The following is a 19,573-nucleotide window of genomic DNA, read 5'->3' on the forward strand; positions in this document are numbered from 1 at the left end:
GTAACTTCAAATGATTATTTAAAAAAACAAAAAAACGTCTAGTTTGTTAAATGAGTAGCTGACAAGCCGTACAAATATATCAATAAAGGGAACAACAAAATGGATTTGCGCAACAACATGAATATTTCTGCCGCTACACCGTTACAGCTAATGCACCGCTCGGCAACTACTATCCTATCCCTGAGCTGCCCCTATGAAGCCGGTCCATCTAGCAGTGCCAGAGTGCCTGATTATCCAGTCCAAAATGGGCAAAGTAAAGTTTATTCCTGTCTGCCGAAAGTATCCGGATATGACAACTGGGGTTGTATGTTGGAACAACGAGTTCCTACACAGCGACTTCCTTAACAACTCAGTCGCTACAACAACAGCGTCTTAACCACGATTTTTTTTTACCGCACATTCCTTTACCACAAATTTGTGTGATAAAGGCATGCATGGTCAAATCCATCTGTGGCTACCCCCACCTCTAAACTCAAACCCAAACCCCTCCCACCCCCTAAAAACTACCCCAAACCCCACCCCTAAAAACTTCCCTGAACCCCCACCCCTAAAAACTAACCTGAATCCCTCCCACCCCCTAAAAAGTAACCCGAATCCCTCCCATCCCACCCCCTAAAAACTAACCTGAATCCCTCCCACCACCCCTAAAAACTTACCCGAATCCCTCCCACCACCCCTAAAAACTACCCCAAACACCTCCCACCATGTAAAAACTACCCCGTACCCCGACCCCCTAAAAACTAACCTGAACCCTTTAAAACTATGCCAAATCCCCACACTCTAAAAATGATCCCACCCTCTAAGATCTTCCCTGAACCCCCTAAAAACTAACCCGAATCCCTCACCTGCTAAAAACTAACCTGAACCCCTCCCACCCCCTAAAAACTACCCCGAATCCCCACCCCTAAAAACGAACCAGAACCCCTTAAAACTACCCCAAACCCCCTAAAAAACTATTCCATAGCCCTCCAACCCCCTAAAAACTACCTCAAAGCCCCACCCCTAAAAACTATCCCATACCCCTCCCACCCCCTAACATCTACCCCAAACCCCCTACACCCTATACAGTACCCTGAATCCCTCCCATCCCCTAAAAACTATCCCATACCTCTCCCACCCCCTAAAAGCTACCCTGAAACCCTCCGACCCCCAAACGTTTCCCTGACGTCCTCTTTCCTGTCATGTTCTGTCCGACACTCCTCTCTCCCCGCCCATCCCGAACACTAGACCGACTTAGCCTTAACCATGAATGTGCGTGCGTGGTTAAGGCTATCGTTGTTCAGGCAAGTCGTTGTTTGGCTTGCATGACTCCGGAACTCGTTGTTCTGGATGTTTCCCTACATCTGGCAGTGGGTAATGGAATGACACTGTTACCAAGTGGGTTGTATTACAATTACATTTTATTTACAGTATAAAACATTTCGGCTTCTACAAACTTATAGCTGCATTACTTAATTTACTAATAACTATTTTAAACAACCTGTTTAAAGCAAAATAATGTTTAAAGCAAAATAAAAATCAACATTAAACAGTTTCCAATGCTAATTAAAATAATGGAAGTCTTTTTTACTCCTCGGTTCTAAATATTCAGGAGAAAAAACAAATTATATACGGGTCTGCATGTGCTTCACGATTTTCTGCTACGTGCCCCAAATCACTTGCCTTAAACCTGTACAAAAGTTGATCATAGATCTCCTAACATTGGGCTTCAATTTCTCTTGGTTATATAAAACGCATCATTCCTTGTTCTGACGTAGATATTACTGGTAGTGGACCATGCTTTTGATGGACTACGCAAGGTCCAACTCAAAGTTCCTGACTTAATCATGGTTGATTTTCTCCTTTTAAAGGCAAGTTTTTTTGGAAACTGCGGATGAACTTCTGTAACAAATCCTAATTTATCTTTCAGTGCCTAAAGGGCAGGGAGAGGGAGTTGGTGACTATTTTTCATAAGAAGTACTGAAAAGCAACCAAGTCATGGCTTTCTGATGTATGATAGTTTCTTTTAAAAAAAAAATCTTATTATCATTTTGAATATATCAACAATAACCGTTTGAGCTCGTAAAGCACTTTGTCACTCATCAACTCAAACACCCTATCATTTTTTTCAGGTTAAAAAGATGAGTGTAGTCAATCAAAAAGAATGCCTTTTAAGAATGGATCTGTTTATTGGTCATTCGCAGTAACGCTTCAGCTCTTTCTCTGTATTGCAATCAATTGTCTCAGATGTCCTGCTTTTGTGGGTAGTCTGTGACTTCATAAATGTGAAATTATTATTACTTCCCCACAGTAGGGGAAGTTGAGGTTTTCCAGTTTTAGGCTGTCTCTTTTAGCCTGTACCAAACCCAGTCTTTCTTAGGAAGGGCTTTTTGGCTCTTGTGTATTCATCTTCTTGAATGTTCAGTAGGGATGCTTTAGATGTATATTCTACTATGCAACCTAGTATTGTTTGTAATTTGTCAGAGTTTCCCAGTAGAACCGTTTAGTCCTACCAGACCAAACAGTGTGAAGGAAATCTCCTCTTTATATATGTCATCTCAGACAAGTTGAGTCTGAGCTCTGTTGCGTTTTCCATAGTCTTTACTTGTTAAATAAACTTGAAACAAAATAATTTGAAACAAATTAGACGATATCTAGTTGACCTCCCCGATTCTCTGAGTGCTTTTAGAGGCAACAGCCATTCCTCATGGATGTATGACGTTACAACGCATGCTTTTACCACGCATGCTGTTACAACGCAGTTTTTACAATGCATACCATTACAACGCATAGCGCTTTGGGGTGCTGGATAGTGAATAGTTTAATTTACTATTCCAACTCCAGTCCCCGTGGACACTAGGGAAGGTGTTGGATAGTAAATTAAATCTATTCCCTATCCTTGAGCTCCCCCCAGCGCAATGCGTTGTAATGGTTTTCATTGTAAAACCTGCGTTGTAATAGCACTGCGTTGTAATAGCACTACGTGGTAAAAGTTGCGTTGTAAAGGATGTTTCCCATTCCTCATCCATGAGGTCCCTGACATCAGTCTCCTGAGCATCCCTTAATTTATGAAAGGTTTCGATATTGTTTATATTCAGGAATTTGTTCTAGGGAGATGCAACCTCTCTGTGGTTGTTGTCATTGTGATATTTGACTCCAGGAGGCTGTAGCCACACTCTTTTTTTACCTTAGTCAACTAAGGTAACAACGTATTCCTATTATGTAGGCATCAAAACAAATAGGTGTGTATCAACCCATAGTAATTTCTATTTCAGCAAATGATTTATTGATTTTGGAGCAGGAAAAATTGCATAGTGTAGAGATACAGAGCCAGTCTAAATCTCTAAATCTTCTTGAGCATTAACGGATGGGAAATGCCTTCATACCCAAAGAGGAGTTGTACCAGTGACTTTGTTGAACCATTGCATTTGTCTGAGTGTAGTGTGCAATGCCGTCCAGTATTACTAGTGGTAGACATTAAGACGGTCAGCCACCATGTAAGTAATGCATTGAGGAAATCTTGCCCACTGCTCAAAGTTTAGTTTTCTATGTGGGTCTCAAGAAGGGCCATACTTTTGGTCATTTATTACTTTCAGGTGTGTGGCTTCCTAATAAGAGATAAGGTATCCCGTGTCCAGCACTCCATCATAAGTGGATGTACAGCACCTGGTCATTATCTGTCATACCAATGATATCAGTAATGACATAAGTATTGTGAAGAACCAGGTATGGAGTCTCACTGGGTAGTTTTGTATAATGTGCAGGACTTTAGAGGGAAGGATCATTTTGGTCAAAGTTATTCTTACCATTATAGCGATTGAGCAGACCAATGGAGGGCATCTGCGTATTCGCTCTAATAGGTGCTGTTTATTTTCCACTCTGGCTATAACTTCTTTATTTGATATGATTACTCCTAGGAACCGAATATGTTGTTTTTACTTGTACACCTTCTTGATCGGACCAGGTCTTGTAGTTGGTATCAAGGAACAAAGGAAGAAACACGTCTAATTCTGGTTCACCTTCAGTCTAGAGTGCAATCCAGGAATAAGTAGTCACAAGAGATGACTGCAAAATACTTCTATATATTAGTAGGAGAACTAGGGGGTTATTGGAGTCTACCATTTACAGCTGGGCATTGTAAACTCGTTGGATATTATGACAAGTTGATCTTCCCTAAAGCTGCTTTGATCTACATGGATTAGACCTTGAGTAAATGGTTCATGAAAATCGTTACAAAGATATTGGCCTCTAAAAGGGAGCTGCTGCTTTCTAGCCGATCTGATTAATGATAGCTGTTGTGTACTTCAGAGTGCATTGGGGAAGCTTCCTGTGGCTTTTGTATTTGTGTACAGGTGATGCAGGGTTTCAGGAAGTGAGGAAATCGGTTTGACCCTGCTGTTTTCCTGGATGCTAGTTGTGTAGTGGCCTCCGATATTTCCTCAGGTGTTAGTATTTCATCTAGATGAATTAATTCTTCGTTAGAGAGACGAGGAACAGGGAGTGTAATTAAATCTGTTAGGACCTCCTGTGAGATTGTTACCGTAGGTCTAGATAGGATGCTATAGTATTAAGTGATTTCATTTGCTATGTCCACAGTGTGTGACTGAGCTGTCTTTTTTGCTATTTATTTGGCATATTTGCTATATATTTGGCTTAATCAGTAAAGTAGCTTAACCAATTTATTACCCTGGTCATAGAGTTTGCTTTGAGAAATCTACCATATTTTTTTTAGCCTCCTCAGTTAGGGACTGTTGCTATTTCAATTAGGCATTTTGTAGTTGTTGTGTATAATACTCTATTCCACCCTTTCTGTTTATTTTAGGGTTTGAGTACTTTGGACTCCAGCTCTATCTTTTCAGTCTGTTTGTGTTTCTAATATATTAATATACCAAGTGTCTTGCCTCACAAGACTACATTGTGTATCTCCTAGATAATAGCCAGTTAGGTAGTAGAGTAAGTGTTAGATTAGAAATAGAGGTGTGCCATTTTGAAGTTTGTCTCTGAAAGTTGGTTTGAATAACTTGCCTTTTTAAAAGATAGGTAGGGTTACACTCCCATGCCAGGACGAAGGTACCATTTTATTTTTGACAGCCCTTGAACAGAATTTGTTTTAATTGTTCTATATTTTGTTGTAATCTGGTTACAAGGGAAGCCAATAATCACCTACCCCTTAGACGGCTGAGATTGATTTGCCAAGCCTATGATTTTGGAACAGGGTTCTTCCATGGACTGTGTAAATTCCACGGGTTATTGAGCTTAATAATTGTAAAGGGGCAGTAGATACCACTAGCTTACCTCTTTGGAACACCATCTTTTTGTAGAGTGGGTTGATCACCTTGTTAACATCACTTAACTGTAGATCCAGCCACAAATATAATTTGCCAGCTTTCAGTTAGTGTTTTTACTATGAAGATATACAATCCGTACCCAGGTCGCTAGGTATAATTTCACAGAATATTCCCAGTTATTACTCTTTACAGAATGGCAACATTTAATGATCAGGCTAAGAGTGGCCTTCCTCTTTTATTAGCAGTCTAATTATAAAAGAAACTGGGGAGTGAATGAACCATTGCTTATTTAGCATTGAGAAGTTGCAAGCATCATAAAGAGTTAATGTTATGTTATGTTATGCATTTTTTATTAGGCGCACAGCTGCTCCAGCGAAGGAGCGTCCTGGCGCCGCGACAAGGTAGCAGCACAACACAACAGGATAAAAACAACAGTGAGGGTGGACTAAGGGAACAGGAAAGTTTTCACCGCTCGGCGGAATGAGAGCAAGTCCCTAAGGGCGCGAATCGACGGGGGGAGGGAATTCCACAGCGTAGCCGCGCGGACTTGGAAAGAACGTCCGCCGGCTCTGCTGCGCTTGACACGAGGGACAACCGCTAGTTCCAGATCAGCAGATCTTAATGCTCGTGCAGGGGTGTAGTGGACCAGAAGTTTGGACAAGATCGTGGCTGGGGATCCCTTAAGTATTTTGTGGGCGACAGAGGATCTTAAACTGAATCCGCTGGGCCACCGGTAGCCAATGCAACGATCGCAGGGTGCTAGAGGTCGGACAAGATCTAGGTAGTCCAACCACCGCTCTCGCAGCGGCATTCTGAATCCGCTGCAGACGACCAATTTCTGCTTGGTTTAAGCCAGCAAATAAAGAGTTCGCGTAATCCAGCCTAGAGATGACAGTCGCTTGGATCACGAGTTGCCGGGTAGCGGCATCAAAAAACTTAAGCACTGGACGTAGTCCCCGTAGAATGCCAAAACAACAGGCCGCCGTACGTTTAGTATGACATACAAACGTAAGGGTGGGGTCCAACCAGACTCCGAGGTTTTTAAGCTCGGAGACTGGGAGAGGTGTAGGACCCAGCTCCCCCGGCCACCATCTGCCTCCCCAGAGTTCCGGTTGCTTCCCAAAAATCATGACCTCGGTCTTACTAGCGTTCAGCTGGAGGCAGTTAGACGTCATCCAGCCAGCGACCGCCCTCAGTCCATGTTGGAATCTGGGTGCATCCACATCGGCATCCCCGCTGATCGTGACCGCTAGCTGGGTGTCATCGGCGTATGACACCATTGTCATACCCCATTGACGAACAACCTCAGCCAGCGGCCTTACGTATAGATTAAATAACGTAGGACTCAGCGAGGAGCCTTGGGGGACCCCCAGATCCAGCATATGGGATTTGGACTGGTAAGGAGGGACGGTCACGCTAAAGGTCCGATTGGCTAGGAAAGACCGGAACCATTGGAGAGCGATGCCAGTGACACCAGCCTCCTCTAATCGACGCAGAAGGATGGGATGAGATACGGTGTCAAAGGCGGCGCTCAGATCTAATAGCACCAGCGCCGCCGTTTGACCCGCATCGAGCACGGAGCGCAAATGCTCTACCATATACAGCAGAGCCGTCTCCGTGCTGTGGCCCGCTCGAAACCCATTCTGCGTCGTGTCGAGGATATCGGCTTGGTGAAGATGTTCCGAGAGGACCGCGTTGACATGCGCCTCAGTCACCTTGGCAGGCCACGGCAGAAGTGAAATTGGCCGATAGTTTTCGGGCTTGCTTCCGTCCAGGCTTGGTTTTTTGAGAATAGGCCGCACCACGGCCTGTTTCCACTTGAGTGGGACTACGCCGGATGTAAGCGACGTGTTGATCAAAGAGCATAGCGGTGAGATGTCATGCACCGCCAGATCTTTGAACACAGCCGGGCAGAGCGGATCTGCTGGAGACCCCGACCTCACTTGACAAGCCAGTTTGCCAAGGCTTTCAGTTGTTAAGATCGGAAAAGAGTACAATTCCTCAACCGTCAAGGGTTTGAGAGGTGAATCTGCAGGTGGACTGGCCGGCGGAAAAGCCCGATAGATAGCGTTCACCTTCTCCACAAAAAAATCCGCCAGAATTTCACAATGCTCCACAAAGCTCTGGAGAGTAGCAGTCACCTTTTTGGTGGTAAGATCTTTCAACACCTTGAAAATAGTTTTAGAGGGATTGTCGCTAGTCCGAAATTGTAAGGCGTAAAAGGCAGCGCGGGTTCTGCACACTGCTCGATGATAACGTTTAACAGTGGCTTGGTACACGGCCTTCTCCTGGTTGTTATAGGTTTTACGCCATGCCCGCTCTGCACGCCTACAGGAGGTCTTGAGTACCCGCAGAGCATCATCATACCATGGGCTAGTATTTCTGGCCCCGGATTTACACCAAACTGTGGGGATAAGGGAATCTAATGCCCTAGTCACCCAATTACAGAAGCCATCATATCCTTGATCTATCGTACCAGTTATGTCTAGTGGATCGGACGATAAAAGCTGGTAAAATTCGTCCAGCTTTAGTTTATTCCAACGCCGTCTAGGGGTTGGACATGCCACTGGGTTGGACTGCATAACGGGTACGGGGCACTGGATCTGTATCAAATAATGATCAGTCCATGCCAGCGGAGTGAGGCTAGTGATGCTGGCTTCCGCCAAGTTGGTGAAAAATGGGTCGAGAGTATGTCCCCCTATATGAGTGGGTTGTGCGATCATCTGGGCCAGCTGAAGCGACTCCAAATCTGCAATAAAACTAGCCACCGACGGGCTAGAAAGATTATCAAAGTGCAGATTCATATCCCCAATAATGGAGAAATTGGAGCACCCAACAGCCAGCTTACAGATGGGATCTGGTAATGCAGCTCTAAAGGCCACCTCACTCCCGGGGGGTCGATAGATCAATAAGCCCGACCAGGTGAAATTGGGCGTGATGGCAACTTTAAAGACAGCGCTTTTGCAGCCAGAGATCCTCTGTCCCTGCCACGAGCAAGGGTAGCAAGACTTGACCGCGAGAGCTATCCCTCCGCCTCTAGAACCTCGGTTGAGTGTAAATACCGAGTATTCCGGCGGGAACGCCAGGTTGACAATGGCTATATCGGCATCCTGCAGCCAAGTCTCTGTCAAGCAGAATATGTCTGGCGAGTCGTGGCATAACAGGTCGAGAATGTCCAAATGGTGCTTTACCAGCGACCTGGCGTTCAAATTCCAGATGCTGATAAAGGGAGAAGAACCGGCAGCCACAGTAACACGCTCCTTAAGTCCCCTTCCTAGGGGGGCGGGAAGATTGAACCGCCCACAACCACATGAAAGGGGGCCGCCTAGGGGGTCCACCCGCGGAACCTCACAGGACCCAGATGACAGACCGATGGCAACAAGACTGTCTCTGGCATAGCACAGCATAATGGACCGATGGAAAAACCACAAGGGGCCACAGGCCTGCCCCGTCCTGCACGTCCTGTCGCGGACGGGCGCAGACGGGCAGGACTCTGGCACGACTCCGGCCACGCGAGGACACGCCCACTGCGCGATCCCGCTGCGCTAAGGGAGGAGCTTTAAAAAGGTGTTCCGAGGCGGCACATGCGCAGTAAAGCGCTGGCAGTTCGAAATGCCACAGTTGACTCACCCCACTCCAAGATGTCAGCCAAAGTCGAGCAGGACACCCACCCCAGGACAAGACCCGCCCAACGGCGGTGCAGGAAACAATTTAGTGTGCAGGTAAGGGGCAAGTTAAAACGGGGTCAAAGGACCAGATTTCACAAATAATATATTTAAAATTTGCAATTTTCCTTAAAGCGCGCGCAGCACTCTTGCAGCACTCAGCTACCTTGTCAGGGGCAGAGCCAGGCGGGACTCGCCTTAAAAAGGTGTTCCGAGGCGGCACATGCGCAGTAAAGCGCTGGCAGTTCGAAATGCCACAGTTGACTCACCCCACTCCAAGATGTCAGCCAAAGTCGAGCAGGACACCCACCCCAGGACAAGACCCGCCCAAACGGCGGTGCAGGAAACAATTTAGTGTGCAGGTAAGGGGCAAGTTAAAACGGGTTCAAAGGACCAGATTTCACAAATAATATATTTAAAATTTGCAATTTTCCTTAAAGCGCGCGCAGCGCTCTTGCAGCACTCAGCTACCTTGTCAGGGGCAGAGCCAGGCGGGACTCGCCTTAAAAAGGTGTTCCGAGGCGGCACATGCGCAGTAAAGCGCTGGCAGTTCGAAATGCCACAGTTGACTCACCCCACTCCAAGATGTCAGCCAAAGTCGAGCAGGACACCCACCCCAGGACCAGACCCGCCCAGACGGCGGTGCAGGAAACAATTTAGTGTGCAGGTAAGGGGCAAGTTAAAACGGGGTCAAAGGACCAGATTTCACAAATAATATATTTAAAATTTGCAATTTTCCTTAAAGCGCGCGCAGCGCTCTTGCAGCACTCAGCTACCTTGTAATGCGACTCAATGTTAAAATTGCCTATTAACAGGATTGCTGCTGTGGGATTATCCATTTGATATTAACCACCACCTTTGGTATCTCTTCAGAAATTGGCAAATTTCGTTTTTCCAGGGAATATAGACATTTCTAATGACCATTTCCTTCATCATTTTCCAGTTATGTTACTTGGAGATTTCTAGATATGTACATTGTAAAAATTGGACTTTAAACTTTTGTTGGCATTTTTTGTCCATGGTGCCCTTCTAGCCTTGAAGGGATATTATAGAGTATAACATAGATGAGCAGGTGATATTTTCTGTGTACTATGTTGCAGGTGACTTTTTATTGCCTGAGTCAAGTCATAAATACAATGCTGTAGATAGACTTCTACGTCAAGGTTTGTAATTATTTGCTATTCACCATTTTCCTAGTACAAAATTCAGAAAGTTGTGCCAAGACAAACTCTTATTTAATCCTTTCCTATCCTGGCAATGATCTTAGATTTGCTCCAGGGTGGGAAGAAGAATGGAACAATCCAAAACTTTGTGGGGTGTAGAGAAAGATATTTCTCAACAGGCAAAATGTTTCCTTGTAGACAAGAAACGACCAGACAAAATGTGCCATTGTACTGCAGGACTGCCTTTCGCCAGTGTGTAATTGTACCAAGTATACAATCCTCCATTAGAATAATGTAAGTGTTTTAAAAATTGCATGGCTTAGCAGAGATTGCCAGACAAAATTCTGCTGAGTTATGCGTTTAAAAAAAAAAATGTTAAATATGCCCATGATTAGTTTTATGGGTGGTGATTTATCATTCCCTTTTTGGATCATAACACAGTGTTTGAATCTTGCAAAAGCGATGGAGAGTGTTGCCTCGCCGCCGTTTTTCTTAAAATTGCAGGACTATTTAAGTAGGACCAGATTAAAAATAAACCTGACTGACCTAGATTGCTGCACTTTAACAGAATTGGGCACTGTTAATAACTCCTTCAGGCCCACAGATCAAACAACTTTTGACAGTTTGGGAAAATGTGTGGATGAATTAGGCAGTGGGATTCAAATTTGTTCCAAGAACCTTGCAACAGCTATAAAACTTAGTTCCCAAATTCCAAGAAGGTATGAAAATAGACCTCTCTCACTTGCATCATATCCAAATACTAATCAAAGCAAATTGAATTCTCACAACTCCTAGCATCTACTGTCCACAAAAAGATGATGGAGAGAATGCTGAACATTGTCAAACATTCACACCACTACAGAGATCTGGACCTTAATCCATTGTGTTTTGGCTGACCATGCCATTCCAGTTTGGACCCAGCCATATGCAAATCAGTCCTGACCCTGCTTCCCATGGGAACAGCCTAGCCTGAACTGCAAGGCCAGGTCCTCCCTGGACCGGAAATGAGCATCCTGGGCCCAGTTTTGGGGTATCACCCATCAGCCAGGCTTGCTTGAATCCAATGCCATAGTGAACACGGAACGCACATTTGGGCATACCCTTCCCACTTAAGACGACTATAACAACGCAAAAAGATTCCACAAGCATTAAATCTAAACAGTAAGAATCTCTGTTTTGTTTGGTAAAGGTTTTAAACAAAGGGTTCAAGTTTCCACTTGTGACATTTTTATTTTCCTTGTTCCAATAAAAAAAGTTTATTGATTGTGGCAAAACGCCCAATAGGATATTTTTCTAACAGACACTGCAAAGGAATGATGAACTTTGAGAGTTGCCTAATTTTTTGTGCGACATAAATAGGAACTCCTTATAAGAAGGTGCATGACACAATTGATCAGGGGGTTGCATGCACTGCATCTTTGCCCACTAAGATCGAATACAACTCCTTCAAGCGCAGCTATGACTATAGTTAGTGATTGTGATGCAATCAGTCTAGGGTCTTGCAGATAGGTGGAGAACAGCTTCACCCAAGAGTTTGGAACAACAACAGAGCCATTGAATGCATCATGGTTGGTTGCTTTGCAAGGTGCAGGAGTGAAACGTCATGGCCACCTCTAGAGTGGGCCTCTATGGAGACGTAAGACCAGGAAATACCAGTAGTTCATTTTAAATATTACCTATATATAGTCTATGATTCTGTCCCTTGAAATGTATCCAGACGGCTAGTTAACAGGTCTAGTAATAGGACTGAATAAATCCCAGAAAGGTGGCAAGGAACTAGATTATTCACTCTGAGAGGAAGTATAGGAGATGGCAATCCTGGCTGCTGCCCTACTCACTCAGGTTCTATGTCAAATCAAAACATAATGGAGATGATATGGTAACATTGAATTTCCAACATCCGCAACTCCACAACAGAGACCAATATTGGCCAAATCACTGAGGTGTTTCTGAATCAGCATTTGTTCTAACAATTTCCCTAACGGAATACTGGATCGCTATTTAATGGAGCTTGAACGTTTTTCTGGAGCCAGTATATTGCGATTGAATGCCTACCAGAGCTCTCAGGTTGGTAATCAGAGGAGCAACGAGGAGAATGGAGATCTACGAGTATTTCAGAGCGTGCTTGAAGACTTATTTACCTTGACGTGAGAATGAGAAGCTGGTGAAGCCGTCCATATCGCTCTTTGATACAGCAATATTGATGTTGATAACAAAGTATAAAACTTTATTGAAATGGTCAGTTACTTTTCTGGAAGATATCAAGGCCAATACTGCCCCCACAAATTGAGTATGTAGAAAACCCACTGGTTTTAGCAGTTTTGTTTTTCTATTGGAGTCGCTCTTTCACGCTAAAGTGGTATTTCCCTCTGGATGTGTAATATGTATTTTAGGGAAAATTTGTTAAACTGCAGTCTAGAAAATGTTTCTAATGACTTTAAGAGAACACCTAGTTTCCTGCCGTTGATTTCCTATAGCATCATCAACTGTTGCACTTTGTGATGTCACAGTATATAAGGAAAAGGCTCACCACATCCTTTTTTTAGGTCAAAGCCTAGCGTTAGACTGCACGTATGCGCAGTCTCGCTGGTGAGATTTAGTGTCATCAGCAGGGTTCACTAGCGGGCTTTAAGCCCCTCTTTTCCCTTGGCGGCGTCCCCGTGTAGGCTAAACGGTGGCCAGCCATTGGAAAAGAGCTTCCAGTGACGTACACTTTTCTCTGTTAGAGCTGTCCCACTTGGACTGGCTGCCCTGACTTCCTGCTGGCGTAAAAGCTGTGTTATCTTTATGAGACGAAACACATGGCCTCCTAAAGATAACAAACCTGGCCAGGCCCTCCAAGTGGGACGGCAGAAATAAAGAAAAGTCGACGTCCGCTGCGAGCGCTTGTTATCACTGGCCGGAGGTGTCCTGTGACCTTCCCACTGGAAGTTCAAAGGAAGGGGAGGGACTTCTCCTCTCCGCAGCAATTGGCTGAAAGCTGCGGCGGACCGGGGGAGCAGAAACTGCACTGCACAAAGAAGCTGCTAGGAAGATGACAATTCAAATGTATAAAACGTTAAAACACAATTTCATCACATCATTTTAAAAGACACAAACATATACTATTAAAACAAAGGGTTATTTAAGAAGAAGTGCCGCTTACTCGAACAGCTAGCACTGACACAGAGCCCGTTATACTGAAAGACAAAGGGAGAGCAGCCCACGAGTCGCTCCCCAAGCGGCAGAAGGAGAGGGCAGCTCCAGCACCCCAGTCACAACCTCCCACAACACGGGACAGGGCACGGAGGTTAGCTCACAAGTCCACCGCACGCAAGGGCAGGACGTGGTCTCTAGTGCCCCTTAAGTGCAGCTACTTGGGCGGTGCGTGGCCAAGCCTGGGCCCCGATGCGTCCCACAGCAGCCCGAGTCCAGCCCCAACCAGCAATTTGCTCCAGGAGGCTAGGCCCAAGCATTGGAGGCGCACACGGCCAGGCGCATCCCCACCCACGGCCCACACTCACCACACCCGGTGGCACCGTCACCCTGCTACAGCAATTACAGGGCCAGGACGGCAGCCGTAGCTCCACATCCGCAGGTGCCTCTCAGTGTCCGTAACGGTCTGGGACTCACAGTTTGTTGGCAGCCACGTTGATCCCACTGCACCTCGCAAGCCAGTCCAACCACAGCTTACAGTAGGAACACACTGGCGCAGATGGTCCAGCCATGGCGCCGCTCTCGACACCACAGCACTGCCAAAGCAGAGGGAAGCCCAGGTGAGCGCGGATAGTCCTATCTGCTTTACAGCACTGCGTGGCCATTCTGCGTCTTGGACTGGGTCCCCGCGCCTCAGGTCCGATATTTCAGTGACTGCTTCGCCCTCACGCTAATAAAGCCACATGTTTGCTACCGCAAGTGTCATTAGTGAATTCCCTCCACTTATGGCAGCAGATCCGGCGTGCGAGTGGCGATATTTAAGGATATTGTGACCTGGCCAGCGGAGCCCCTCTAGAGGGCAGCCATACTGCGGCTCAGCGAAGCCATCCCCCCCCCAACTCAGATAATGAATTCATGTGTGATTGTTTTTTTTTCTTTAAGCATAGGTGATGATAGGCGATGTCGTTTATTGTAAAGATCAGTGATGTGATTTATTAAAACTTACATTTTCTAGTATGTACGTGGCTATCTTCCACCTATATTTGTCTTAGCCTAATGGCTTCTTGTAACACGTCTGTGTTATGTAGCATAGAGAATGACATGACTAATATATAAAACTGATTCTCCTTGCATAGCACCAGGGCCATATCTATATAGATACAAATATAAATGCATGCATACATATACATATATGCATACATATGCAAGTTATGTACATTAAAGTTTGAAAAACACTAATAAAAGCAAAGCTAAAATGCCACCTAATTACAAACAGAATTGCTTTAACTTAAACGAGGGCGAGACCTATTGCATTTTCAATGCTTGTTATAGAGTGCAGGTGTATTTGGTAGGTAAACGTGTGTATAACAGACCAAAAGAGGACACACTTCATGCTATCAAGAATCCAATAAATAGCAAGGTGCAGCAACCATGGTTTGGCTCTCTGAAATTTCTGTGTTATCTAAAACATCTCTTCTGTAACATATTTATTAAATTAAATATATCTCAATCGGAGTAAAACTTTGAGTAAATTCTCGCTAATCTAAAGCTGTCAAACGAGACATAAATAACGCTTGCTCTAAGGCCAGTAAATCAGTTGACAAGTATGATAGGGAATGTGCAATGATAAGGCAAAAGGTTCATAAGATGGGTGATCTCTCTATTCAAATTGTAGAAATTCATTCACATTTGGAAACAGCGTAATTAGAGGATAAAGCAGGCTAACGAGTCCATTGCGAGCTATGCAACTTGCACATTGAAAGTGCGCACCAGGAAACTGACAGCGACGTCTAACCGAACAATAAGCTGCGTCGTGCACATCACGATAGTTGCTTTTGTGTATGTGGTTCATTCACGTCATGAATTCGAATTCACAGCGTGGGCGACCTCATACCAAAGCACCTTGCCCAGCATGTAAACTATTGTCTTTCATCTGCGTGAGGTTGCTGCGCAACAGCAAGTCATGAAATTGAAGAAAAATTGGTTCAATTCGACAGAAAGGGGAGATTTATAAGATGCATGTACACATGCTAGCTTCCAAACATGTTTGCCTGACCTCCGAACCACCTGAATGCTGGGTATAGGTCTTAAGTTATGCGCCTGCAGAACTCTGGCATCGTTTGCAGTATTTATTTATTTCTCTTTGAGGCAGGGCAGTAGGAGATTTAAAAAAAATGTAATATCCTGTGGCGAAGGAAAGGCCTCGCAGGGCAGAAGTGTGTTTATATATAAAAGCAAATAACCCTGGAGCACTCCCCATTCCTGAACAAACCTTTTATTTTTTTTTGTGCACCCTTACAATAGAGAACGGGTCCCTAAGGGACCCCTTTCACTTTGCATATTGTTTACTGCCAACTTTGTGGAGCTGGTAACAATGATTTTTGTCCCGAATTACTGTCACAAAGCAATGATACATATCATTGCAATTTGAAAGGAGCGCCCAGAGCACACCCATTTCAAATTGTGATTCGAAATGCATTTCTAAACCCTTTTTGCGATTTAGTAACCTGTTTCCAAATTACAAAATGGGTTTAGTACAATTTAAAAAGCCATTCAGCAGTCACAAACCCTGTGATTTAGTGGTTTTCCGGCTTTGTGACTTAAATAGCCTTGTACACCAGTCCCCAATGTTTGCTATGATTTTGCAGGTCAAGTGAGATGGACAGACCAAGGAAAGAGGAGACGAACACAACAACATACTGGCACAAGACCAAGACTAATTTGCATATGGCTGATCTCTATCTAGTGTGGCAAGTTAACCTCTTCCGTGCTGCTGACGAGCTCAGCTCGTCATGAGGCACGGTTGAGCTGCACTCATGACGAGCTGAGCTCGTCACAGCCGTTGGAACGTTCACACGCGGGGATAATTATCCCGTGTGCTGAACGTTCCAAAAACGGGTGTGGCTGTGACGAGCTCCGCTGGTCACGAGTGCAGCTCCACTGTGCCTCATGACGAGCCAAGCTCGTCACCAGCACGGCGGCACCGCGCGCGCCGCCTCCCCCCTGCACAGCGGGGGGGAAACACCCCGCAGCGAAGGTGTTAAGCAATAAATGATGGACTGGAATGCAACCTGAGTAGTCACCAGTAGCTGAGATTAATTCAAGCTGTCTTTCCATCACGTTGTTGCTTGCTGCAGTACACTGGGACGCTACTAGTAGCATAGTCAGGCCATTTCGAGTCCAAAGATTTGCTGAACCCTGGGTTCCCCTTTGCCAGGCAATCTGGCATTTTTGTACACTCATGTCTATTCGTGTTGGTGCTAGAATGAATTCCCATTGTCTGTATCCTCAGTTTTGTGGCTTCTGAATTGAACCAGTTTATTGATTCAAGGTATTGACTCCTCAATTGTCAATAGTGCAATGATCCGAATACAGAAACTGCAATGGTCATGCCTGATGATGCCTATCAGTAGATGTGAAATTTACCTACTCAATTTCCCGGACTGGCAGTCTGCGATACTATTGACCTCATACATACAAAAAGGTATACCACCTAGAATATTGTTTGTGGTGTGCTGGGCAATGCTGAGCCTCACTATGGCACTGCGTTTCTGAATGCGGTGAAGGAAAGACTTCCTTTTCTTTAAATAACCCTCACACACTCCAGTAGTGTCCTGCTTCATCATTTGGTTCACCCTGGCTCTTAAAGGTCAGGGGGGGCTCAACCATCTTCAAGTGAGTGCTTACAAGAAAAGGGAAGGACTGGGGGGCGTGGGCTGGGGGCGGGGTGTAATTAGAGATTAGATACTCTCGACTACTCCAAGATATCCCTTTATTGGTGGAGTGGTCGGGGGATGTTAAAACTAAAAATTATGTTGGGTATTTAGGATATGATGGTCCTATGAACCTTTACCAACATGTTTCAGCCCTACCTTAGGGCCTAGATAGGTCAGTCAGTGGGATGCGGCTCACCTCTCCAGTTCATTCAGCTCATCAAGCTGTTTTGTATTTTAAATGAATACAATCGTCCTTTCCTTCTTTCCGTATCTAACTTGCTAGTGTTGGACTTTTTGTTTCGCGGGAGGAAGAAGGTGCCCTGTAGTCACACTTTCATCAAGGGTCCTACCCTTCTTTGCTGCATATGTGGTTCGCGTCTCCGGGACATTAGGCAGAGAAGAGGTCCCCTTCTCTCTGTTTTCTTGGGTGCACCTCTTTCTACATACTAAGCAAATCTCACCCCTTCCCGCGCTCTGATTTTGTTTAGATGTTAATTTTGAATTTGCCAAAACTTCTGTTTCTAGTAAAGTGTGCTGGCGTCCATCTGGGTTTTGTATGTGCGATAGAAATGCTGAAAATAAAGAAGATACTTGTAAAACAAATGACTTTTAGTGAATACATTGAAATGGGTTATAAAGAGAGAGAGGTTCGGTAACACAGTAGGGGTCATGCCCCTCGCTGGTTTAGGAATGCTCTTGTTTTAAGTCATGCTAATAAATAATTGGTATATTATATAGGCATTCCCGAGGAAGCCTCTTATGTGGTCGGCGGGTGGAGGGTTAATCGGAGCACTGATTCAGCCATGAGTAAGCATGGGCCAGCCTTGGAGTCTGTTACAGCTTCCCAAGTGGTACTTGACAAATGAGATTAATATGGTTCTCCATTGAAAGAGAAAAAAGTGAATGTGGAAATAAACCACAATTGTGATGATGATGCAGACAATACTATTAATATAGGGTGATGAATAAAATGTTGAATGAAAGGTACCATAATTGTAATATATCTTTTTTCTCAATGCTGCAGATGGCGCTCATTGTGCTGACATGTATCCAGAGAGTGATAAAGACCCAGTCTCGGTCAGGAATGCTCGGGAGTACATCTACTTCCTGCTTTGGACCATGCTCGAGTCCTAAGCCAATTGGAAAGCCCCAAAGAGCGAGTTAAAGGATGGTCCGCTGTCTCTTGTGCAAGATCAGAGAAGTGAGCGCTGAAGTCGACTAGACACGCACTCTTCACAAACGATGTTGGCCACCTTCTGAAATCATGACAGGGTTATGGAGCACAATGTATAATCCATTGCAAGTTACTTGAGCAGTGGCTGGAGCTTGGCACTGCTTTTCCCATCTTTTATTTTCCAATGCAGTTTTTCTCACCCATGAAATTTGTTAAAGGTCTGTGTGGTTGCCCGGTTAGGTTTTTTTAAATTGTATTATTGTTCACTACTCTGCTGTCTCCCAGACAGTGAAGGTTTCCTTGCAGGATTCTCCCTCTCTGTGATTTCACTGAATATGGGACTCGCTCAGTGGGACCATTGAGCTACAAGATGCTCTCTCTGTGCCCGTCACTGTAATGTCACTGAAGTAGGAGGAAGGCTTTTGAGGTCACTGGGGGAACTGGGCTATCACTGTGATGTCACTAAAGTATGGGGTCCTCAATGTATGTCACTCCGGTAGGTCTCTTTCACTGTGATGCCACAGAAGTATGAAATTCTGTGACTATAATGTCTCCCAGTTTGATTATGATGAACTTTGGGACACTAGCAATGTGACATCAGTGACAAATGTCAAACTAGCTTTAACTTTGGTGGTGAATGGAAAACACGAACTATGGTTTTGCAGTGGAGTGAAAACATATTGTGTACCAGACACAGTGACCAAGCTGGAAGCATCAGTGAAACGTTATTCCAAAGTGAAAGACATTAAGATGTGTTTCGTTTCCACCAATAGGCTGGTGACTTTTTTGTATGTTAATTTCTAAAGCATTCTAATCATCACACATCGACTACAGGCTAAGATATACATGTTTAACACAATTTCTGACGACCTTATATTAATGCTTGGCATTCACTTCGGTACTCTGCTACTTGTTGCATTACTACAGAAATGTTCCCAAATTGTTAAAGCATAGGTAGAGTGTGCGTAACCGGTTTGTGGAACTCTGTAGCATTTTTTAAATTCCATGTCAAATTGCTTGTCAACCATTTCTGACTAGATTCTCTAGCTGGGATATGGGCTTTTGGGAATGAAGTTAATTGTTAATGAGGCAATTCCATCCGATACCAGATGCAGGGAGATTAATGCCTATTGATTTCAGTTGGTATCTTTATATGAACCAATAGAACTGTTATGGAAACTCGTGCCAGTAAGTAAGACGTCACTAGCAAAAAAAAATCAACGTTAGAAATTTCATTTTCATTATTTTTAGAATATCAAAAGTATCTTATTCTTTTGGTTAAAGTATAAAAATTGCAGCATTTCGAATGTCCGCATTTCTATTATTTCCTAGTTCCCCGTAGATGGGGGCCATGGTTGATAAAAGTATCGCGGTATGTTCCATATTTGTGTACGCTGGTGCAGGGAAAAAAATCAAGCAACAGGGTGAAATTCTATTTTTTTTCTTAATCCTC

The 19,573-nt window shown here is 44.5% G+C and overlaps 1 protein-coding gene across 1 annotated transcript in view; it reads left to right on the forward strand.

Moving 5' to 3' along the window:
* LOC144791288 (putative serine protease K12H4.7) overlaps window positions 1-19,312 on the forward strand; it is a 430,940-nt gene extending 411,628 nt beyond the window's left edge. Inside the window, exon 9 of the mRNA XM_078665959.1 lies at window positions 17,971-19,312. Coding sequence (XP_078522085.1) covers window positions 17,971-18,080 — 110 coding nt within the window. The 3' untranslated portion in view covers window positions 18,081-19,312. The remainder of the gene's footprint in view (window positions 1-17,970) is intronic.
* The last annotated feature ends 261 nt before the right edge of the window (window positions 19,313-19,573 follow it).

The sequence above is a fragment of the Lissotriton helveticus genome, chromosome 11, assembly GCF_964261635.1.
Source record: "Lissotriton helveticus chromosome 11, aLisHel1.1, whole genome shotgun sequence".
Lineage (NCBI taxonomy): Eukaryota > Metazoa > Chordata > Amphibia > Caudata > Salamandridae > Lissotriton > Lissotriton helveticus.